General features: G+C 38.7%; 1 protein-coding gene across 1 annotated transcript in view; it reads right to left on the bottom strand.

Annotated features, from left to right (window-relative positions):
- Positions 1 to 2050: 2050 nt before the first annotated feature.
- The window catches only part of LOC118744181 (E3 ubiquitin-protein ligase Smurf1), a 58150-nt gene continuing 34333 nt past the window's right edge, over positions 2051 to 25867 (bottom strand). The window contains exons 2-10 of the mRNA XM_036476985.1: positions 22377 to 22777; positions 22275 to 22313; positions 9290 to 9526; positions 8332 to 9236; positions 6922 to 8269; positions 3280 to 3469; positions 3024 to 3223; positions 2810 to 2973; positions 2051 to 2741 (exon numbers count right to left, since the gene is read on the bottom strand). Coding sequence (XP_036332878.1) covers positions 2457 to 2741; positions 2810 to 2973; positions 3024 to 3223; positions 3280 to 3469; positions 6922 to 8269; positions 8332 to 9236; positions 9290 to 9526; positions 22275 to 22313; positions 22377 to 22431 — 3423 coding nt within the window. The 5' untranslated portion in view covers positions 22432 to 22777 and the 3' untranslated portion in view covers positions 2051 to 2456. The remainder of the gene's footprint in view (positions 2742 to 2809; positions 2974 to 3023; positions 3224 to 3279; positions 3470 to 6921; positions 8270 to 8331; positions 9237 to 9289; positions 9527 to 22274; positions 22314 to 22376; positions 22778 to 25867) is intronic.

Genomic DNA, 25867 nt, shown 5'->3' with positions numbered 1-25867 from the left:
AAAAAATGTTCTTTGGGACTTTAGTGTGCCAATTTGAGTTAATTTTTAGCCATGAGACGATAAATAGTTCAGAGTTTTATTAAGGTGTCCTTTTATGGATCCCCAATTAAAAATATAATCCGTTGTACAAAACTGAAATTAATGTGATGCAGGCACATTTTGGGAAAGCGCTCATAGCCGCTTTTAATTTTCCTTTTCAACGTCTAAAAAATCTTGGGTAAATTTGTTTGCACAAATTTCACTGTATAATCTTGCATCGTCTGTAATGTTTTTTTGCTTACTTTGTACTTTATTGTCATTATATGCTGTGATTTTGCAGAGAGATCCAGCAATCTATGATTCTTTACCCCTATTGCGAGTGTCGACTAGTAGTAGATAAACGATTCTTATTCGATTGTCGTTTTTCCATGGTATTGTGAATGTCGATTTCTCATTCAATAAGCGACTGTGAATGGTTTTTAATCGCTAATCCTTCTACAACTGTTTGTTTGTAGAATGATGAGCTACTATAAACTATACACACGCACTTATTGAACGAGAAAACGACTTTGACTTTACTACTACTCGACATTCGCAATAGGGGTATAGGGGTGCTTGTTACGGTCACATTTCTCTGCTATGTGAAACATGGTAATTCCGCTTTTATTACGTGGCTCGATCAGGCCACTCGTGGGTTTTCCTTCTACTGTTTTCCCATTCTATAAAGTCGACATTTCGGGTGCTTTCCAAAACGTCAAAATACAAAGCATCAGTCTCTTTTATTTTTAAATCGCACTATTTTCTTTTTTTTTAGGAGTTGGGTACGTTGGCTGGTTTTCACCATCGTCAGGATATTCCTTTGCTTTCAATACATATATCTCCTAGTATGTTATCTTCCAACTGATGTGTCCAAACGTTGCTCCACTGATACACATATGATAATACCCCTGAGGGCCAGAACCACGTGCAAAAGTTTTTGCTTATATTTGTATCATGCGTCTTATTATTTTCAATTCTTTATTTCCCATTAAGTGTTATTATATAAATTTTAAATATGTATCGTGTTTTAATGGTTAGAAACCTTAGCGGGCTACAAATAATCAGGTTATCCTTCTAATTTAATAATTATTAGTTATATGTCAGAATATTTTATTCAGATTTTATTTAAATGGCAAAGAACTAAGTCGCCATACCGCCAGGTTATTCCTCCAATTTGATAACTGATTGTATTTTAATGGCAGTGAACTAAGTCCTCATATCGCCAGGTTATTCCTCCTATTTGATAATATTATAATTACTCGTTAAATTATATTTTCAGGTTGTCATTTCTAATAATAGAAGTAAACTTTATTCCTTTAAACTAATTTTTGTTCCGTTTATAGGAAGTCCTGTATGTACATACATATGTTAATAATTTTTTTATTTCACAGTTAATTTGTTCATACGTTTCAACGGTACACTTTAACATTTCCATTTATTGGAATATTAATTTTCTTTATGTCAGCGTCTATTTTTTACTTATGTTATTATTATTTCATTTCACATTTTCATTTTTTAAACTAATATTTGCTTTAAAAAAAGAACTCGACAGGTTAGCACGACCATACTCGTCGAGGAGCTATTTATAAAATTTAAATTGCGCAACCTAGTTGAAAACTAACATCTAACCGTGGTTGCGCACATTTGGCATTAATCTACTAAGGTTTGGAAATAGAAGAGACTGATGCTTTGTACTTTGACGTTTTAGAATGCACCATTCCTTTGTAAATAAAGTTTTTTAAGTCTCCTAGAGAAAAAAATAAAAAAGCACGTTATTTTTCGTGACATTGAGTTTCGGTATACAAAATTTACAAGCAAATTTTCAGAGTTCGTTTTCAAAGAAATTATTTCTGCATTATAATATACAACGAGATAATTTTTAGTGGAATGCTTGTTAAGATTGCACAGTAGATATTGGTATACTTATGTAGTTTGGCTCCTGTGTTCACCAGAATTTTTTAAAGTCTGCTTAGAAATAGTCAACATTTCATTCCGCATACATAACGTAACGTAACGCACTATTAAAAAGGAGTAAAGTCAATAGGCTTTTTATTAAAAATTTTCATAATTGTCTTGAACGCAGAAGTATTCCATTTTTATTAACTCGCATTATAGCTTGGAATTGTACTGTGACCAAAAGTTTTTGTGCATATGCATGTAAGTGTGTATGTATAATTTATTGGGGTGTATGTATGTATGTATGTTTACTTAAACATGCTTCGGGGCGCTAATGAACGACATCAAGTCTGTAACAATTAATCGATATAAACTAATAAATTAACGAATTGAAAAATGAAAATAGTAGTGATGTGTGTTTCTCTTTTCCGTTTGAGTAAGCAGTGCAAAAATATCTCTTATCGCTTACGAAAGAACTTTATGCATTGACACAAGAGTCGTTAGGTATGTGCTTTATTTTAAATCTACCAATTTATTTGCAATTATTCTACAGCAAATCCACAAGTTTCCTCCACAGCCTGCGTCAACTTATCGCACAGCAACTGATACGTTTCATAAGGCGGTAAATCGATGCGATTAAAGCATGTGTGCGCTTTTGGCAAATTTTGCGTGGGCACATCTGAAGTAAGGTGTACAGTGAATAAGCGTGGTCCGACTGCTCCAGTTGAACCCTGCAGTGCTCGAAATCCCTGCAGTGGCACACGTGATGAACCAGTAACAAATTGTAAAAGACGCGCACGCATCTCGGAAGAGTAGGATTCCACTACCTTGATGATAAAGGTACACTGTACATTTTCCGTTCAAAAAATAATAGACAAAGGAATATATTTCTTACTTGCCAGAACCAAATAACTTGCGGAGTTTCCGGTGTGCAATGTTTCAGTCTTGTATTTATACGCCAATCATTAACATCAATGCTCGAAATTCCCCCAATCACCAATTCCAGTTCGCGCTCATCGAATGGACGCAAAAGTTGATTTGGGATAAGTTCACAAAAACCTATAACAAAAACTAATAAGTGTATATCCATGTTTTAATATTTTCGTTACCTTTTTGCAAGGCTAAAAACTGTTGTTCAATACCACGCATAAACCTATAATTCACATAGAGTTTAACATATTCGCGCTTATTATCCTCAGTAACTGGTATTGTGGCACCAGATGGCTTTAGTTCATGAACTACTAATGCGCCAAAGCTATTATTTTCCACACTAAATGTAGAATCGATAATTCCGGTTATGTTATTCTCCCTAAAATTTAAATTTTGATTAAATAATTTAGAATTTTCATAATTTAATTATCTTACAGCATCCAGGTTAAACTACGGTGCAACTCTGGATCAACGCCCTCAATGTCGCTTAATGTGATTGGTTTGTTAAGTAGTTGTTTATAAAAAGGAGTCGTAAATCCGCCGTCTAAACAGTGCCCATGAAATACCGCTATTCCTAAGATGCGGCCAACAAAGTGAAAATATGACAAGTGATCTGGATTAACACCTGAAATACATTTTGATAATTGGAATTGAGTCTTCATTTTTTACAAAAAAAAAACACGAAAATTTATTAGAAAAAAGCACGTAGTATATATTGCACGTTTACAGTGTACAAATGTCTCAAGTGGGACCCTCAAAATTTAAAATGTTTATCCATCGATTATTTTATTAATTTTAGATAGGTGTTATTGTAATATGATACTGTGCAAAATTGTTTGTCCCTAGTTCAAATAGTATGCAAGTTATATGCGATTATTTTTTTTATGCAGGCTTTTACTAAAAGTTACTTTATTTATTAGCTGTTGGAGATAATCTCATTCCTTTTACACAAAAACTTTAAAAATTGTCTGACGATATAAAAACTGTAATAGTTTTTGAAATTTTTTATTTTTATATATAATATTAATAAGAGCGTGTCAGACGTGGCAATATATTTCGATGCAATAAATTTCGGAAAGGCTGTCAAATTGAGAAATCAGTTGCACGAGCAGTCACACCTTGCATGGAAAGTGTCATTCGAAAGAGGTTTTTATTTCCGAACGGCGAATTGCAGGAAAAATTTCTGAAATCGCTTTTTGGCTGTTCACACAGCGAATGAGTTTCTGGCAATCTTTCTCGATACTAAAATGCAACCAGGAGCGGTGGGGTTGTCGTTTGTTTGCTATTTCTCTTGTAAAAGCGAGAAAATATAGGTTATAATTAACATATTTGTACTTTAAACAATAATTTAACGATTAAGTATGTTAAGCAAAATAATATATTTCAAGCATTTTTGATATTTAATTCAACAATATTTTTTTTATCATTTTACACAAATTCACGATCAGGGCCACACGGCAACACTCGATTAGTTTGACAGCACTTGCAGAAGAAATGAAAATTGCTAGTGCAGCAACGAGCAAGTTGAAATATATTTCCGAAATCGATTTTCGGTCTTGCTGTTGCAGTCCCACCTTGCAACTTTTATTTCTGAAACTGATTTCCGAAAGGTGACAGAAAGATCTTTCTGGCTGTTCACACATCGAAATAAAATTTCTCTTTCTCAATTTGACAGCGAATTGCGTGCGAAAGACGGAAATATTGCCACTTCTGACAGGCTCTATAGATTGGCGCTTACACATATGTTTAGTGTTTGGCCGAGCTTCTCCTCCGATTTGCGGCGTGCGCCTTGATGTTGTCACACAAAGCGAAGGGACCTACAGTTTTACGCCGACTCCGAACGGCGATTGTATTTTAATGAGAAGCTGTTTTTCATGGCAGAAATACATTCGGAGGTTTGCCATTGCCTGCCGAGGGACGACCGCTGTTAAGAAAAAACCTTTTTTCTATATTTTTTGCGATGTTGCTTTGACCAGGGCTTGAACCCAGGCGTTGCGGAGTGGAAGCGCGCACTGCTTACCACTACACCACAGCGGCCGACTATTTTTATATATACTTATTTTATTAGTAAATTTTTTCATCAACAATTTTTTTTTACTTCTGGGGCTCCGATTTTAATCGGGAAAAATAGATTAAGATAAGCAGTCGCTCGCTCTCAATCGGCAGAAAAAAAAATTGTGTTCATCTCTTTGTTTGTTTAAGCTACAGCGATTTTTCGATCGCAGTGCATACGCTGGTATGACACTCGCTTTCGTTCCGGGACAACTGATGTTCGCGACGTTCGCTATAATTGATTTTTCTTCGGTAGATAACAGTTGGCTATGAATTCGTATATATATATATGTACAGTCAGCGTCAAAATATGCATACCCTGACGTTTTGACGATTTCATTTATTTATGGCTTCCATACCAAATTTTTATAATTTTTTATAAAAATATGGTCATTCGGCAGCAAAAAACCACCATAATAAATATTTTTAATTTCATACAGAATAGGAAAATGCAAGAAATACCAAGAAATTTTAATCGAAAATTAAAATTTTTCAATAAATTTTTTTAGAAAACTTTTCGGTATGCAGTTTTGTAGCCCATTAAATTTTAGTACAATAAAGTGCATGTTTCAAGTCGCTAAAAATTACTGTTAGTTTTTGAGAATTTTTTTTTTGTAACGGTCTTGCACATTTTATTCCATATAACGCATGAATATGAAATATATTTTTATATGGGAAAAAAATCTCAAAAATCAAAGGTAGTCTTAGGCGACTTGAAACATGCATTTTATTGTACTAAAATTGTATAATATTGTAAAAAAATTAATTGAAAGACTTTAATTTTCGATGCAAAATTCTTGGAATTACTTGCATTTTCCAGTTCTGTATGAAATTAAAAAATTTATTATTATTAAAATTATAAAAATTTGGTATGGAAAGCATAAATAATTGAATTGTCAAATTTCTTGGAATTACTTGCATTTTCCAGTTCTGTATGAAATTAAAAAATTTATTATTGTGGTTTTTTGCTGCCGCAGGACCATATTTTTATAAAAAATTATACAAATTTGGTATGGAAAGCATAAATAAATTAAATCGTCAAAACGTCAGGGTATGCATTTTTTGACGCTGACTGTACATATATATAGATACGAATTCATAGCCAACTGTCATCTACAGAAGAAAAAGCAATTATAGCGAACGTCGCGAACGTCAGTTGTCCCGAAACGAAAGCGAGTGTCATACCAGCGTATGCACTGCGATCAAAAATCGCTGTAGCTTAAACAAAATAAGAGATGAACATAATTTTTTTTCTCCCGATTGAGAGATAGCGACTGCTAATCTTAATCTATTTTGCCCGAATAAAATCGTAGCCCCAGAAGTAAAAAAAAAAAAATGTTTATGAAAAAATTTACTAATAAAATAAGTATATATAAAAATACAAAATTTCAAAAACTACTACAGTTTTTATATCGTCAGACGATTTTTAAAGTCTTGGTGTGAAAGGAATGAGATTATCTCCAACAGCTAATAAATAAAGTAACTTTTAGTAAAATCCTGCATAAAAAAATAATCGCATATAACCTGCATACTATTTGCACTAGAGTTAACAAATTTTGCACAGTATCATATTAAAATAACACCTATCTAAAATTAATAAACAAATCGATGGATAAACATTTTCAATTTTGAGGGTCGTCATTCTGCAAAACCGCGTAACTGACATTGGCAGCCAAAAATTGGATTTGCTCACACAAGCGCTTGGCTCAATCCTTATCCATTCGTCCTCAAATATACTAGTCAGAAATGTGATTGCTTTATAAAAAAGAGAACTATCATGAAATATGAGTGTTTTTACACTCTAGAAAATAGTTTCTACAAATTCACATTCGCGGTTTTGCATTTTGTTGATACGCGGGTTTGCACTTTAAACGACGATATGTATGAACATATATGGTTGATAGGTACATATAGTTTGTTCTCTTAAATTGAGTAAAAGCCGATTTTCCTTTAAATGGTGAAAACATTCCGCCTAATATGCACATATCTTTATTTAGATATTCGGTAGGTTGATTTTTTACTAACCGGAATCAGGATTAATTTGCAGCGTATAGTGATCATCGCGTGAATATTGAAATAATCCATATTGGGGATTCAGCATTTCTCGCGAGAGTAAATGCAGCCATTCGCGAGCAACACCACCATAGTCGAGTCCTTCCTCTCCTTTGAATTTCACCATTAAACGTTTGCGCATATCCTTCGGCCGCATTTTCATAATCAGTCTGTAACTCTCTTCAAAGATTTCGTTACGTGACACTTCAAGGCGACAGTGACCGGACTGTGGTTGCAGTGTCTGCAACTCGGTACGCAAAGCGCGCATTTTACCAACTAAATCACGGCGGTATTTAGGCAGCAATTCAGCGCCTTCTAGAAGACCCTGCGGCAGGTCAGCAGGCAGAGCAGCAGTGTTGTTTGCTAAGCGATGAGGTGTACTAGAACCTCCATTGACGCCACTACCATTGTTATTTGCTCCTGCGCCATTTCCACCCGACAACGGATGTGAAGCGGTAGGCGAGAGGTGTTGTACAATGCTACCATTACCCGTAGAAACCACCGCGGACGTCCCAGCACCATTTCCAGTGCTTGACAGGGTACCGCGTCGTATCATTTGCAATATGTTGCAATTAAATCGAGGATCAGTAAACTGAGTCGTTCGGTTATTATGATCTACAAAGTACACTCTTCCGGAAGCAGTCTTCCTTTGTTCCCAACCACTAGGTAGAGGTCCAATTGCGTCAAGAGTTAAATGTTGAGTGTCGAAATCGCGAGGTATTCGCGGATCATGCCACGTCGATACTCCCGTCGGTATGTGAAAAAAGTACACTTGACCTTGTTGAGTTGTTCTCATTTCATAACCTGATGGTAAGTCCATAAAAGGACGCGCTGTCAGATTAGCACCACTCGTATTGCAAACCGCATGCCGATGACCCCCACCACTGCTGCTACTATTAGTAGCGCGTGAGCTCCGCGAGGAACGTCGACGCGATGGATCTTCGGTACCACGCGCAGCTCGTCGCTGTGAACGTTGAGCTGATGTAATTAGTATTGAAGCACTGGAACTTGTTGGAGGCGGGGCACCGCCATTACGTAAATCACGTTCACGTTCCCTATCACGATCTCGATCTCTTTCTCGATTGCCATTTGACTGCGTCGAACTTGATTGTGTTGATAGCTGCAAGTTTGAGTTTGCGTTGGGACTCTGCACCAAACCGACGCTGCCAACACTGCTGATTCCGCTACCATTTCCATTGCCTGATACCGAACACATACCAGTGGGGGTCGCAGAGGCTGGTTTCTCATTTGTTTCGATATTCCAACCATTTGTCTGTGGCTGAGAAACATTTGCTCCAACCACACCAGTATTGCCATTCACCTAAACATATAATTCAAAAAAATAGTCCGAGGGAATTTGATAATCTTAATGTCACTAATTACCTGATTCTGGTTATTTGGTCGCTGTGGAGTTACCGGCGCTCCTAAAAGTTGTGGTCCATCACTAGGCACCATGGAATTATGGCCATTGCGCCCATGCGCAACATTGCTCGAAGCCACCGTAAGAGAAGTACTTGCTGTTGTCGTGGTTGCCGTAGCAACTGCCATAGTTGCTGTTGTCGTGGTATTCGTTGCCAGTGGTACAAAATCACTTACTCGGGTCTGTGACGAAGCTGCTGCTGCTCCATCAGATACTTTAACAGCGCTTGCACAAGATTGATTTTGCTGCCCATTTCCGCGAATCTGCTGCGTAGCCTTTTTCGCTATGTTATGTGCCGCTACTTCCACATTACTTGTATCCTTCTCCACCCTCGTTGGGCTGCAATTCTCTTTTCCTAATTGATTTGCGGTATTTGTGTTGCTACCATTGTTAATACTACCACTCCCTACGCTCGTTGCGGTGAGAATTTCTGTGGAATGACGTCTCTCGTCAGCGGCGTCTTCGATCCCATTTCTTCCATTACTGCAGATATTTTGGCCATTAAGAAGATTTGTGCACGTTGTCGAGCGAGTTGGCCCAATTGGCTGATACAAATTAGGATTTTGACTATTATGCTCAGCCGAGCGTTGTCGTTGACGCGTATTTGGACGATCCCATTGCGTTGACTTTGTGGCATGATTTACATAATATACACGACCGTTGCCCGCCCGACGTTCCTCCCAACCTTCTGGCAGACTGTCCTCGGACGAATCGTCTTCCGATGGGCCCCGTACATCACCACTGGGCCCTACTACCGCTAAGGGATTACCACCGCATGGTCCATCTTTCGACAATAGAGCAATTATTATCTGACCGCGAACCATATCATCATCATCTGGTGAGAGTTTCCCCAAATTAAGTCTCGTAACTGAAAATTAAGACATTTAGCACTTTTTTGTGATAAGAACAATACGAACGTACATCCCATTCCCTTCAGTCTCTGTATGGAATCCGCAGGTATGCGGACACACCCGAGAAATCCACTGGCTTTGTTTATTTTCCGCTGATTCCACACCGTAATCGTAACAGCATCATTACTACCCACAAAAAGGTCGTAATGCGCATTCCATTTAGGATCCAGAGATGACTTGCTAATATCCGTGGTATATACCTGTGTTGTTCCATCAACCTGAACTTTGGCAAAAGGATCAGGAAGTCCTGGAAGAAACACAAATGCTTTATTACGATTAACTGAGCTTCAGAAGTTTCATACTATATTTAATCAAAAGTGTTTGAGTTGCAAAATTCCCCGTTTGTCAGGAAAAGCAAAAAAAAAAAAAATGAATTTCTGAGCTCAGGTTTATCATATGGAGTAGGGATTCGTTAAGGTTCAGTTAGTCTAGACCTAATTTACGTAACGCAATATACACTCACCAGAATATGTTTCCGTACATTTTTTTTTAATAGCTCTGATCCAGTACTCCATGAACTTACAGGATTTTACACGAACTTGCAGGAAGTTACAGGAAAGATGTTCCCGTACTCCAAAATCATCCAAAATCCTGTAAATGAGAGCGACTTTTGGAGAGTTGTGTAGAGAATGAAGTTGCAAGATTTTACCCGAACTTTTTCTTCTGGTAAAATCATGAAAAGTGTCAAGCAATCACTGGTTGACGTTTTTACAGGAAAAATGGTTTTTTGTTCCCATACTTTTTGTTGTCTTTTACTCGCTTTTTACTCTCATTTCAGAGAGTAATTTTGCTGTTTGACAGTTTCACAGGATTTTTCACGGAAAGTATTGGATCAGAGCTAATATTTGCAATGTTTTTTCGTAATAAATTTTTCTCGTAAATTTTTAATAGAACATCCTTCATGAAATGGCATACATAATAATGATTCATAGTTTTTACAAAATTTAGAAAAATTCGACAAATTTTCACCAAAATTTTAGAATTTTCTTGAGTATGCAGTTTTGTAGTTCACTCAATTTGAGTATAATAAAGTGCAAGTTTTAAGGGGCTATAATCTACCGGGGCTATAATCGCATTTTTTTTGCTGATGATGTTGCTTATTTTCTCTGTAAACCGGATGCGTGATAGTTTTTTGCCGTAGAGCGTCAGTAAAAAAATTCTGGTGGACAGCACATACAAGTAGTAGAAACCATAAAGGACCTTGGAGTAATCGTTGACAACAAATTAACTTTCAGCGAACATATTAGTGATATAACCCTTCGAGCATATAGAACACTTGGATTTGTGTGTAGATCCGGGAACGAATTTAGAAATGTTAACACACTTATTCGACTTTTCTCCGCGTTTGTTAGACCAATCCTAGAATAGGGGTCGGTGATATGGTCCCCTACACGCAGCAACAAATTAACAGCATAGAAAGAATACAACGTAAATTCTGTAAATTTATGCTTTACTTCACACATGCCGAAAACACTATGACTGTTGATAATATCTACAGCCAATTCAATGTCTCCAATCTAGTGAAAAGAAGACAAGTGACCGGTTACCGTTCTACCAAATTTGCCACATAAAAGCAAAACGTTGAAAATTATTGAAATCGGTCTAAAATTGAGGCCGCTTTTCAAATAACGGTTAATTTCAGAAATGCTTGATACTTCAATATTTCGAAACTTAAAGACTCTAATTTACTCAAAATTGATACACTCCGACTTACCATGAAGCGGTAGCTTTCGGAACGGTGAAAATCGTATATTTAGTACTTGCGCCCGCCCGAACTTAGACTTTCTTACTTGTTTTTTTTATTTATTTACATACATATATGAAAATGTGTAGGACAGCCAGCAAAAAATTCTCAAAAATCAACGCGAATTTTTAGACATCTGATATTTACATATTCTTATACTAAAATTTAATGAGCTATAAAACTGCATACCTGAATTCTTTTTAGAAATTCGTATTAAAAAGTTCGCGATTTTGCTGAAACTTTGCAGATTTTTATTAATTCAGTTTTGGGAGCAACCGTATGTACATACATACATATAGCAGCAATTAATTTCATTTAAACAAATTACATTTCGTCCATTTCCAGTTGATAAAAGCGTTGTAAAATGAAGAAAAATAGGGGCTCAGCAAAATTTAACCGATGAAAACTCCTAACAAGCTAGGTCTAACCATATATTGTTATTTTAAAGGTATATAAATCCTATTTCCAAAACTTGTTCGATTTTTAAAATCGGATGGAAAGTAGTCAAGTTATAAATAGATATGTGCACCAAGATTGAAAATAACGTTTTTTTGGTATAAAAAATGGAGGGTTCAGGAACTATACCGGCCGCATTTGCATGTTGTCCTCGACCATACCTACAACATACACTAGGTTTTGTTTGGGGTGTATTTCACGCTTTTTTTTTTTGTAGCACCGTGTAATTAATAATGGGGATATGACACCACCCTGTGGAACCCACTGTTTAATTTTCCTTGGTTTGCTGTTTTTATCTCTGAAGGTTACTGACGAATGTCGACCACTCCCTGAGTCTCTGTGGGGGAGAGGAGACCTCAATGTCTTCTAGTAGCGTGGACTGACTGACGGTGTTAAACGCCTTTGACAGATCCAACGCTACTAGGTCTGTTCACAGAGGCGGTTTGGGTTAAGGCCACGAGTTATCTGAAAATTGGTACGAATGTTGTGATCACCATTATGAATGAAATGTCAAAAATACCCATCGATCCCACGTCTGCAAAAATAAAATGATTCAAGGTCAAAGGTCACATAAATTGATTTTTGGTATTTTTCAGTAGAACTGTAAAGGTTTATCATAAAAATAGGTGAGACGAAAATGTAGATCATACAATTATCTATATAACTGTTATAACATTTTTCTTCCTAAGGACTACCATTTCTGAGCTATAGCGATTCAAAGTTGTAGTAAAAAGTTCTGTACGCCATAATATGCAAATAATAAATTTGTATAAAAACTTTTTGTATGTATCTCTACTTAAGTGCTCATAACATCTACATTTATTATGCAATTTAGATGAGCAGGGCCTTATTGAATTAATGAAGGATCATGCTTTGACGTGGAAGTATCCGAAAGTTAACAGGTTCTTTCATGTTGATATTTTTACCGAAAGTAACAATTTTTTATTTTTATTTTTTTAATTGTGCAAAATTGCTGATGAAACAATGATAGGAGCTAATCACTACTACTACTACTTATCCGTTAGAAAATATCGTTTATGCAGAAGAAAACATGCAATTAAGTGAGTGCACTTTTTCATATCTCTAAAAACCGAGATTTGGCTATATCTCAAAAACTATTGTATTTTGACTACTTATTCCGATTCAGCGGAAAATTTTACGCCACAAATCGGAGGAGAAGCTCGGTCACATACCAACATATGTGTAAGCGCTAATCTATTATTATTATTAATATTATTTAGTTAAACAGAACTCCGAGGAAATCACGTTAAAAAAAAACGCACCAAATACACTGCTCCACAAGTACAGTGTAAATTGTACATATTATGGAGAACACAATTTTTTGAATGGTTATATCTCAGGAAAGGTAATTTGGAGGAAGAAAAATGTTATAAAGGTTTTTATAAATAATTGGGTGATCTACACTTTCATCTTACCTATTTTTGTGAAAATCCTTACCGTTTTGCTGAAAAATTAGAAAAAAATAATTTATGTGACATTTGACCTTGAATAATTTTTTTTGCAGTCGTGGGATCGATGTGGACTTTTAACATTTCATTCATAATGGTGTTTACAACATTCGTACCAATTTTTAGTTTTATGCGAATTATTGTAACCTTGAATATCTAATCTGACCGGGCTAATACGGTTGTTTTTGTAAAATTTTCACCCCTATTGCGAATGTCGACTGGCAGTAGATAAACGACTATTAAGCGATTGTCGATTATCGATGCTATTGTGATTGTCGCTTACAGGTCTATTCAGCGCTGGTAACATAAATTTTGTAACCGGTAATTAAAGTGTCTGTCAATTTTTAACCCTTTTTCGCATTCTGTGCTCTCTTGTAACCGGTAAATTTGGTTACTATCTCATAAGTTGATAACAAAATATTGCTCCGTGAAATATGCAATAAAGGAATTTCCACAAATCTTCATAGCTGAATTGCTGAATATTTTCACTGCATTACCAACGTACCTAGAATCGCGGTGACAAGAAGTGGTAACATTTTTTGGTAATAAAATTTTCCGGTCACAAAATCTTCGGTAACGTGCAGAATAGACCTGTTAGTCGCTCAATTAGCGACTGTGAATACTTTTTAATCGCTCATCCTTCTATTGCTGTTCTTTAGTCGTTGGAGTTTGCGTTTATAAAATTTACATAAGAAAGTGTTACTATAATGGATAAAAAGTAAGTCTAAACTAACTAAAATGGAACTTGTAAAAAATTATGAATTATACATATGTATGTATGTGTCTAAATAACAGATCAAAAATTGTAAGGAACAAAAGGCAACTTGCGCGGTTGGTCGAGCTGAAGCAAGAGTATGAGGACATAGGCAAGGAATTTTCGGAAAGAGTAGGGGCGGTAGCTCCGCTTGTATTGTGAAAGATATGCAATATATCTTGTGCATATAACTCCGGCTACGTCATCCACAGTATTTTTGCGCAGAACCAACATCAAAGTTTCCAAAAACTTGCATAAATTATGAATCAACTAGTGCTCGGAAATTTGAAATCATTACTTTAAATTAAAGTTTAATTGTTTCACTACACTTGTGTGTTAAAGTTTTTAAACTCGGGTCACGCGTTTGTAAAACCTACAAACCGGAAGCATCTGGAAAGTAACTTCTATTCATAAAATTCACATATGTACATACACTTCATCTTCCAACTCCAAAGGGTCCGACGAATTTCGTAATTCCCTCCTTGCTTTAACCAACTCTACTAATCTATTAGCTTCCACATCATCTTCCTCATCACTAAACCATATTTCAACTGTATCAATTTTTTAAATTTTATAATAAAAGCAGTTATTTTAAAAATGATGTAAATGAAACACTAAAGAAACAAATGTAATCAAACAAACAGCTGTTTACAATTCGGTCAACCATTCACAATAGTACAAATTTTTATCGATCAAGTTACACAATTGCAAAATAAAGGATGATCGACTCGATCGACAAATTTCTTTTCTACTGCCAGTCGACACTCGCAATAGGAGCCTTTGTTGAATTTTTCTGCAAAGTTTGTAATATAGGCATATGTGTATATGGCTTTTATTAGTCAAAACTGGTCAAAATGTCGTGACCATATTATTATTCACATTACTATATAATATCTATGAAAATTTCTTGCACATAATAACAAAAATTAAACTTTTTGAATTAATACACTTTTGAAGAACGGGTGAGATATACAAAGTACATATGTACGATTATTAATAATTCAGATTCCAAACGAGGGCAAAATATTTAACTTGAACGACTTCTTTCCTCTCCCCATGTCAGCGTAATCGCATAAAAAAAATGTATCCGGCACCGTAATATGTATTTGAAACCAGAGCTGGGCACTTTATGATTACGATTACATTTGGATTACTTAGGATTACAATTACTATAATTGTAATCCCGAAAATTTTCAGCATTTTGTTTTTCTTGTTTGTGGGAGTGGGAAATGCATTATGCCCTGGCCGGGGGCGCTAGTCTCTATACTACCTTCCCGAGTGTGGTACTCCCACCGGAGCGTGTTGGGCTACCCACTAAAACCCAAACTCCCACCGCCCGCGCAAGAATCCCGCATCTGGCACCGCAATTCTGCATGTCTTCACATGCAGGAGCGCGCTGCTAGAGCCTCGGGGCTGCTCTTTTGTAGGGGCGTTGTATTCGGGTGTCCTCAGTAGACATCCCTCCTCTCGTTTGCAGCGGAGTACGAATTTTACGTATCTCGCAACTGCTTCCCACTTGTCTGCATTGGAGATCATTACTGCTTCCTACTGGCCTGCACTGGGGATCATTACCCCAATTAAGTTGTTCGGAATTATGTCTCCGTATCTTTCTTCCAACATTCTGCGCGAAATCAAGAAGTGTTCGCAAGTGAAGAATGTATGGTGGACGTTATCTTCGACGTTTCCACAGTAGCGACAGAACGGTGAGTTCACCCTTCCCATTCTATGAAGATATTCTCAGAAGTTACCATGGCCGGAGAGGAATTGCGTCAGGTAGAAATCGTCTTCCCCATGCGGTCTGTTCAACCATGTTTGAAGGTCGGCTATCAGGGTGTGCTCGCGCTCCAGTTTTGTTGCCACTGCTGGATTAGTGGCTCGCGCGCCCTTGTCGCGGCAGCTGCTCGACCTATTTCGGCACTGAGATTATAAATCTCTTTTCGCTCGTAGGCATGTAGTTCAATTGGCATGACGCCAACCACTACACACAACACAACTACCAACAACCACGTCTGCGGACACTGTACGGTATTCAGAAGCAATGCGTAGTACCCCTCTGCGCTGGACCGGAGACATTTGAATCCGGTATTTTTTGACTTTCAATGCGTCGGTCCAAATTTCTGCCCCGTTCAGGAGCACCGACTGGACTGCTGTCATCATAAGTTTCCTGCGGCATGGCTTCGGGACGCTCACGTTCGCCATCCGCCGGCTTAGAGCCACCGTGCCTGCGCAGCTTTTTCTCATACCCATGGATGTGTTCTCAGAATGTGAGTTTGCTGTAAAGCTTCACCCCTAGGTATTTTGTAAACCTAGAAGTTGTCACGAGTTGAGATCCGACCATCGTGTTTATAATTGGTGGGATCCGTTTCCTGGTGAGGAGCACGATCTCTGATTTGGCTGTAGCCAATTGCAGACCGTGATCGCTCATCCATCTACCGACGTTGCGCATGACCTGGTTTGGCTTGAGCTGTGCTAGCTGGATGTTTCTTGCTGTTATGACGGCGGCCACGTCGTCCGCGAAGGCGGCAAGGAAGGCGCTCTCCGGCATTTCCGTGCGCAACAGACTGTCATACATGGCGTTCCAGAGGTCCGGGCCAAGTAGTGCCGCTCCGCCGGTTATACGTCGCTTTCTCTGACCTTGTGTTGTGCCGTACGAAAGCCAACGGTCTCTGAGGTAGTCCCGGATCATATCTAGCAAGTATATTGGAACCTTGAATGACCGTTCCAAGGCCTCCAGCATGTCGTCCCATCTTGCCAGTTGAAGGCGTTCTTGACGTCAAGTGTGACTAGCAGCACTATTGGCCGCGCCTGGGGGCAGGCTTCTTCGGCCTTATGTACCGCCTCGACTACTTCACCAATTGCTCCTATAGTTGAGTATCCCTTCCTGAAGCCATGTTGTCCCTCGCTTTCTATGGCTGACGTCTAGCGTATTTTGAGCAGACTGTCCATCATCTTGCCTGCTTTGTCTAGCATGCAGAGTGGCCGGAAATATGAATGAGAGTTTGGGTCCCCTTTGCTCTTGGGTATAAGCACCAGCCTCGCCTTCTTCCACTGGCTTGGGAAGACCCGGGCCTTAAGGCAGCTGTTGTGCATGTTAAGCAGGAGATCAGGACTCGTTTTCGCTGACCTGATTGCCACCGCTAGTATGCCATCGGGGCCTGGAGCCTTGCCGGCTTTCATTCTTCAGGGCTAAATTAAGCTCATCTGTCGAAAACAGTGGTGCCTCGGGAAATAGTGCATCCACTATATTCTTAACTCGGACCTCATCCACCGTCTGCCACGAGCGCGCGTTGCGAGTCTCCGCATTCTATGGCAGGCCCTTCACAGCTCAGCCAGTACACTTGCTTTTTACCTGACCATGCTCTCCTCTGCGGCATTGAGGCTTTGCATGCCTGGTGTATGCAGCGCATGGTTTCTTCGACCAGCTTAGCACAAGACTCCCTGTTGTGGATCCCTCCCGCTGTGGGTGAAATACCTTGGGAATCTGCTAAGAGTGATGTGTCAAACTTGCGAACAACGACCCTAGACGCTTTCCATCCTGGTTTCCTGCAAGGGATGCTGCGTGTTTGCTCTCGCATTGTGTCAATGCCTTGGAGGTGGAGGTCACTCTCCTTCCATCAGCCCTTCGAAGAAGGCTTTCTAAAACCAGGGTTATGTCAGGGATAGAGTATCCAAAACCCGGCCTTCGATATGTAGGGGTCGCTCCAGTGTTGAGGATGGTCAGGCCAACGCGGACTGCCATTAGTCTTCCCCTGGTGTTTGTTTGGGGCATACCCTATTCCACGCCTCTTGCGTTGAAATCTCCAGCAAAAATTATGTAGCCGGTTATATCACGCAATTCGTCATCAAGGTGTTCGAGCTTTTCCCTGAAGACAAGGAGACAGGTAGCAGCTCACCAGAATGATTTGCGCCATTTTCACCCAGACGTAGCAGCGTCCCGCTGCTCTCTGCACGATGGTTGAGGTTAGCAATCCATACCGCGGCCGAGCCAGATTGGACAACTTACCAGGTTTCCTTTGTTCTATAGGGTTCACTGATGATGACAACGTCTGCTCTTTGTTCAAGAACCAATTGGTACAGCGGGTCATCAGCTACCCTACTCCTGTTCATATTGCCTTGTATAAATTTAATCATATTCCCCCAAGCTTTGTCTTAGCCTCGTCAAGGGCATCCCTGAAGGCATTGCGCGCTCCCGACCCAGGCAGGTGATTGACATTGTTCTGTCCATCTCCTGCCGAGCACAGGTAGAAGCTTGAGCTTTCTTTACATGCAGAGTCTATGTGGCCCTGCTGACCACATTTCCAGCATGAACTGCTTCTGTCTGGGCCTTTGCATGCCGCATTTTTGTGGCCATATCCCATGCAACGGAAACACCTTTGGACATCCGCGCGCACTCGATTTCCACCAGGACCATTCTTTGTTCCCACGAGTTTACAGCGAGGAGAGACGCGCGAAGTTGGCCATTCATCTTGTCTCCTAGTTCCCAGCGTATAGCGTTCTCCACTTCTGGGACCGTGGTTAGGCAGTCCATGCCCAGAACTTCGAGACGTAAACGTCTAGTGAGAATACGGGCGTCTCCAAGCTGGCCAATGGCAATGCACACATTTTCCTTAAATGCTGAGTGGTCGCCACAGCGCTCCATTTCGATAAGCACGCCGCCTTCGCGGGTTTTCCGAACAGATCGAACTACGGTCTCCGTCTTCTCAGGTTGGAGCTTACCACGTATCGTTCCCAGCCCCTCTGCATAGGTTTTGCCTTCAGCTGGCTTAATGAATAGTTTGGCGAGACTATTTTTTCTCATCCTCTTCTTTTTTTGCCTGTAGGGGAGTTGGATCGAGTTCGAGCTCTCTTTTGCGAACCAGGTCCAGTTTTCCGCCGCTCGGAAAGGATAGATCTTTTCCGGCGTTGCTCTCGGAGGTAGCTTAGTATATTTAAGCTCTCCTCGATTTGGGCCACACAAGTTTTTATGTCCATGGACACATTTTTCTGTTTGGAGACAGCACTCTGCATCTTCTTCAAGACGGGCCGAATCTGGGCCAATTGCTCATATTCAGTGCCTTCGCAAGTTCCCAAGCCTGCCGGTGCATGCTTGTCCCTGTTTGCAGCAGCTGGTGTTTGATGACGACCATCCCGGCTGCCGGGAGTTGTCGTTTGCAAAGGTATAGCCTTCTGCGCCACGTCGACAGCTTTCTCCGTGCTCGCGGTGCCGGCTTTTGCCTGCAGAGGAGTTTGTGGCGGGGAGCGCACAACTCTACTGCGCTTTCTGAATGCGCTGCATTCTTCCTCGAGAACATCTACATCTGTTTCATTTGTCTTTCTTGTTTGTTTGTTCATTTCAATTCTATTTGGGTCTCCGCTTCAAGCCTCTATCTCCACACGTAGCACAGTCGCTTTGAGTGTCCCGAAGTTCCCTTCTCTCAAAGGAGCAGGCCATCGCGAGGGTTGTCACAAGTCCTTATGGGATATTGTGTTCATAGCCAAGACACCACAAAACCAGAAGTAAATCTCAACTGGACCTGTGCGGCCAACTAAATGGTTACATGTATTGAACGTACTTGAAGACCTGCCAGGGTTTTAACGAGACGGAGGCGATTGCAGCATTAGCCCACTAGCCATTTCTGTGAGATGTCACCCTCACATACTATACGTGCTCCAGTATGCCATCAACAGGATTTAACTGGTCTCAATTCCGAAAATGTTCAGCATTACGATTACTGTAATTGTGATTATAACATGCGTGATTGCGAATACTTTAATTGTAATCCTTAAAATTAAACGATTACGACTACTGTAATCGTAATCGTACTAATCATGTATTTGATGATTACGATTACAGTAACCTTAATACTTAAATTTTTAAGATTACAATTATTATAAGGTTAGGTTATGTTATTCTGGCTGGCTGACCGCCCCACATAGACCAATAGGTCCCTAGTGATGCCAGATGGAGATAGAGGTTCAGGTAAGTATGTTCGAAGTATACATCATTTAGGATGTCAACGTTTTTTGAGAATTTCAGCGGCTCTTGAGGCCCAAGCGTTGTCACGTCTTCAAGATTATTAAAAAATTTTATTATTTTTCTTATTATAATTACAATGGTAACATTTATGATTACAATTAAAGTAATCGTAAGCGTATATAATTTAAGGATTACAATTAAGCAATTGTAATTAAAATGTAATCGTAATCAACAAATTACCCAGCTCTGTGTGAAACACGCTCCATATCTCCCAATTTGTTCTCTTGGCTGTTAAGTACCGTTACTTGAAGTGTTTTAAAAAAATTACATTGCAATTTTTGAAAATAACTAACGGTACTTTTATGTAATTGTTCTACTAAGCAAACTGTGAAATAGCAGTCAGCCACGTCAGTGAATGTAAGCTATGACTTCAAGGAGCGTGACGCGCTGGGTACGAAAGTGCAAAACAGGTCTTTCCGCTACAGAACAGATGCTAGTGTACAAGGAAGTTAAGAGAAAATAATTTGTATGGCAGAAGCCTACGAGAGGTCTCTTGAAAATGTGTCACCTTCCACAAATCTAGAGTTCCCTTTAAAATCTGGCGATACAGCTTCTGGTCCAAAGAAAGCAAGATTGTACTCTTTTTGTTGTAAAAACACGAGACAGTGTGCACGACGTAAGCCAATACAAAATCTTTTTAAAGGGAGACAATTTTGTTTCAGGGGAGATTTTTTCAAGTTCTAACCAGAGACCCAAAATAATTATTATCCTAAAATTTGGGATTAAAAACGTCGCCTTGTTTTAAGAGAATTTCTTTTGTCTTCGTATAACAATTATTTACGAGAAATATATTTTTTCGACTCGCGGTTTATAACGATGGAAATAATTGACGTGTTCTTATAATAATTATATAGGATTCTTATTTTGCTCGTCTCTTGGGACGTTTATTTCAAGATGAAAATTATTTACGTCCTACGTTTTCTCTTAATAGTATTGGTACATGTACAGTCGATTTCACGAAATTAAGCGCAAATATACCAGAGCTGGATTATTTGAATTTGAGTTTCTAACATCTGGCAGCCCTTTTCAAAAAACTAAAACCACGCAAAAGCAAAGCCAATTTAATTGACCCCTAATTTTTGAAAATCGAACCAACGATACACATTTGATGACATGAACAATCGTGGTGTTAAATATTTAACGCGTTAAGGACCGTTGTCTCAAGTAACCTGTAACTTTAAAGCTCACTTTATATTTAAAGGTTGCATTAAAATTTATGATTGTTTCTAAGGTAAAGCATATTATTATCGTTTTTAAATTGGTTTACAACCAAGAAACATACATACGTCAAAAACCGTTAATAGAAATGCTTAACTTTAGACATAGCTTTATTTTTAATCCAACCTTGAAATATAAAGTAAGTTACCAGTTACTTCAGAAACCGGCCCTAAATCTCCGAACTCAATTAAGTCGCATTTCAATAAAAGTCCCATGATTATTAAGAGAAGGCGTAATTCATTTTCGTCTTATCTTAAAAGTCCCATATAATTATTAAGAGAAGACGTAGATCATTTACGTCTTGAGACAAAAAAAGTAAAAGTCCGATGTAATTATAACGAGAAGACAAAAATAATTTCCATCGTAAAACAATCGTCCCGTGAGGGAGAAAATTAACTTCCAGATAATTATTAGGAAAAGTTTTTATTCTAACGATTTTCGTCTCAGGAGACGAAAACAACTTTTCCATTGTTCGGTAATAATTATACAGCAACATTTAATTTTATTTCCTATAATCGTCATGGTCTCTGGTATTAGCGTTCTCACAATAATTGGGTCTATATCTGGCCAACGACAGTCAATTCATTAGGAATAATTCTTGGTCTCAGGGGATTTCTAAAGACTTAGGAGAAGGTTATCAATTCGTCGGAATATTTTATTTTTAGCTTTTTTATGTATGTTACCGCAAAGCTTTGGACCGCGTTATCCGATTTCTATAATTCTTTTTTTTTAAGGAAGGGTGTTATCTCACGGGTGGTTCCGTACTAATTTGGTTTAAATCCGAACATTTGATTATGAAGAAATTAAATATTTTCTGCATATAAATTATAAGAATAATTAAATTTAAAAACTTCAAATACTTTTCATATGTAATACAAAATAGTGATTTTAGTAAGAATAGGTATATGACTAGAGGAAAGAGAATAGCTAAACGATGGATAATTTCGAAACCTTCGATACGCATAAGTATGGAAATATCGTTAACATCATTGCGAAGGCCCGATTTGACAAATTTTAAAGGAGGGACAAAACGCGTTTTTATTTATATAGCAAATGCTTACAGAACTGTTCTAAAGATGCTAATGAATCTGACACCCAACTAACGAATATTCATTACCGAAAAACTTTTGACTATGCACTTTTGCATTGATGATAACGTTAAGTTAATTCCTTTAAAAGTTATTTTCTGGAATTCGGCCAGAAATCATCGTTGCAAGTTTGCGTTCAACTGTCATTGATGGGATTTATATTTGCCATCGAATGGTATTAGTCACTCACAAACCCGACCGGATGCTAATCAAATCTACAAAACAAAAAGTACTAAACCCAAATACTTACGAAACAAATCCTTCCGAGCCAAGTTCCGCGCGCACAATACTGAAATTCAAATTATTAAAAATAAAAACTTCGGCGAAATAAAATGAAATGTTATTAACTTACTTGTTATTCGCACTTTATGGGCTCCATTACGACGTGGATAATCTAATTTATTCATATTCTATACTTTTTGCAACACTACGTGTTCTGAAGAAACAGCGTAAAGTTTAAGATTTTATGTTAAAATACGTTTTTGTTCCAATGTATGTATGAAAAAATATTTTACGCAATGAACACAAACAATTTTAAAGGATTGTGTAAGACCAATCAAAGATATATGTTTTAATGTTTAACCTATATATATATATAGCAAATGCGCTTCACTTGTTTCTGTAAAAACTTTAGCAAAAATGTTCATTACGTAAAGTCGGGGGCAACAATAAACCCTGTAAATCGAAAATATCTTTCGTGTATGGGAGATTTGTCGATTTTTTCTATTGCGGTTACAGCCAACATATGTACACCTAAAATGAAACCAAAATAAAAATATTCTAAAATTTATTGTACAAATATATATTCTATAAATTACTTATTTATTAGTTGGCCTTTAATGCATTTGGGTAAATGATAATAAACGTGTACTTAAAGGAAAACGCGTTTATTCAATGAAGCATTGAAAAAATTATCATGCGTTATGCAAGCATACATATGTACATCACAATTTCCTGTAACGTGAGTTACCGTACAGTTTTCTGAATATCTTAGAATGGAATAAAAGTAGATTTGTAAATTTTTCATATATCTTACTTCAATTAATTCTTTATAAATCATTAAAAATTAGCTTATGGGAACTATTCCCAGAATTTTAGATTCAGAAAATTATCTCAAAACTCAATGTCTCAAAATTGTAACGTTAGTTTCCGATATATTTCTCGCTCAATTCGTCCGCCATTGGGTTTTTTTTGACGTTTGCTAGCATTTTGAGTTTACTCTCTCGAAATAATTCAAATATCAAATATATTCAAATTAAACAAATGAAAATTTATAATTTGAAAATTTATTAATTTAAGTGTGGGAAGAACTTAAAGTTTTATAGAAGGAAAATGAGATGCTGCTTTAGCGGCTGCGCTAATACCGTTTTTACCTGCAAGCAAAGCAGTATAAAGTTCTTTCAAGTTCCCGCAATTACCGTGTGTACGCAAAACTTGATTGTTGTTGTTGTTGTTGTAGCGGCTACAACAACCCCGCCCAGGACGGTTGGTATCTCAGTCGTTGTCGTCAAGTTCCACTAACGGCAGCCCTAGGAAGCGTGCAGCTTCTGTGGGGTTGGTCCACAGGGACAAGGCCGTTAGGGTTGTCGGGTTTTCCGGGCATGCGAAGAGATGTTTCGAGTCATGTGGGGTCTCTCCGCATGCCGGACACTCATTTGCCACATCCTCATTCAATCTACTCAGGTAGGAGTTTAACCTGCTGCAGTAGCCGGAGCGAAGTTGTGCTAGTGTCGTTCGTGTCTCCCGATGCAGATGAAGCTCCGTCTCGTCTGTGTCCGGGGGCGGTATGCCTAGAACGGCATTCACAGGTCTAGAGTCTACATAACTCGAGACTGACTCGCTGTGAATGCCGGTCAGGGCCAGTCGGTAAGCTGTCGGGTCCAGAGGTTGCTTGATGAACCTCTGGACTTCGTCCGTCAGTTCATATAGATGCCTCCTGACGTGCCTAGGCGAGGGCTCCTCTGCAAGCAGTTGTCTGTTTGGGTGGCCACTTCTGTGGCTCCCGATCAGGAACTGCTTGCAAAGCATTATGTTGTGCTCCTTTACGGGGAGCATTTGCGCCTCGCCGTGAAGATGGTGTTCGGGCGACATCAGGAGGCATCCTGTCGCTGTCCTGAGTGCGGTGTTCTGTGCAGTCTGTACCTTCGTCCACTGCGTCCTACTAGTCCCCGGCGACCACACTGGCGCTGCGTAGTTCAAAACCGGCCGGCCTATTGCCTTGTATGTTGCCAGCAACTTGATCGAGGTTGGTGGTGTTAAGTCAGAGGGTTTTCACAGGTGCCCATGTGCGCTAGGCTCATTTTTTGCAACACCACTTGACCCAAGATAGTTCTTAGCAAAAGTGCAGTGACTTCAAGGTTAAATTTACATAAAAAAAATATTTTGATCATGTGTTATATGCGCAACACCCTCCAGAAAAAAAATTCTAAAAAATCAACGGTAATTTTTAGCGACTTGAAACTTGCACTTTATTATACTAAAATTGAATCGGCTACAAAACTGCATACCCGAAAATTTTCTAAATATTCTAATTAAAAATTTTGAAATTTTTATGACAATTTTTTGAAGTTTGATTAATTTTTTTGCAATTTGTGCAAGCTTTGCAACTTTTGTTATTGTGGTTTCTGAAATAGACTGAAATATATTTTAAATGAAAATTATTAAAAATAAATAAATAAACATAATTTGCAAGCAATATCGTTTTGAATTTCGTTGCTACTTAGTTGCACGCATCTGTATTTCATGGTTTGAAAGAAAATAAAAACAAACAAATGAAATGACGTCGAGAGAAATTTTCAAAAATGCTAGCAAACGTCAAAATTCCCAAAGCTGGCTCTCAGCGATTGTACCTTATAAATATTTTTATCATGTATGTACTATGCTCGAAAATTTTTTTATATTGTCAACAAAAAAATGGCCTAATATCAATGGTAAATCTTAGCCACTTAAAAATTGCACTATATTATACTAAAATATATAAGAAAGCTAATTAAAAAGCTCAAATTTTTGTTGAAATTCCCTCTGGTGGTTGAGGGAGATTTGAAATGTAAAAGTTGAACAGTTGTGGGGAAAGGACACCACCCTGTGGAACCCCCTGTTTTATTTTTCTGAGTTTGCTGGATTTGTCTCTAAACATTACCGACGAGTGTCGACCACTCAGATAATTCGCGAGCCACCGTTTGAGCTTCTGCGGGAGAGAGGAGGCCTCTATGCCTTCTAGTAGCGTGGAGTGGCTGACGGTGTCAAACGCCTTTGACAGGTCCAACAGTACTAGAATAGTTCTCTCACAGGGACGGTTGCGGTTAAGGCCACGTGTTATCTGAGTGCTTATGGGTTAAGTGCTGTTGTTGTACTGTGCACTTTACGGAAACCATGCTGATGCTTCGCTGGGGTCAGCTGGTTCGTGAAATACGGGAGCAGCAAGGCCTCTGGTGTCTTCGCTACCGGAGAAAGGAGAGTTATCGGGCGATAAGCTTCTCCTTTGTGTGATGGTTTCACCGGTTGGAGCAGTGGGACCACTCTCCCCATCTTCCAGATGTCTGGGATGATGAGTGACCATTGACATATTGAGGACCTCCGTTAGGTACGCTACTCCCGCAAGGCCAAAAATTTTCAGCATCAACATGCATAGTCCGTCGGGACCCATGGCTTTGAAAGCAAGGGGCGCACAAGTTGTTGGCAGTTTGTGCAGCCTTCTGGTCACTCGACGTTTGACTAAGATATCTCGCGCATCGCTCCGGGTCCGACGAAGCATGGTCGCCGAAAGAAATTTCAATCGCCTCTTATGCTGACAACTGTTCGATAATGGCGTCCGGGGATGGAACTGATGACTTGCGCTCGAAA

The sequence above is a fragment of the Rhagoletis pomonella genome, unplaced genomic scaffold (assembly GCF_013731165.1).
Source record: "Rhagoletis pomonella isolate Grant_MI unplaced genomic scaffold, Rhpom_1.0 Rhpom_scaffold_00008, whole genome shotgun sequence".
Lineage (NCBI taxonomy): Eukaryota > Metazoa > Arthropoda > Insecta > Diptera > Tephritidae > Rhagoletis > Rhagoletis pomonella.
This window is presented reverse-complemented; position numbering and strand designations above follow the sequence as displayed.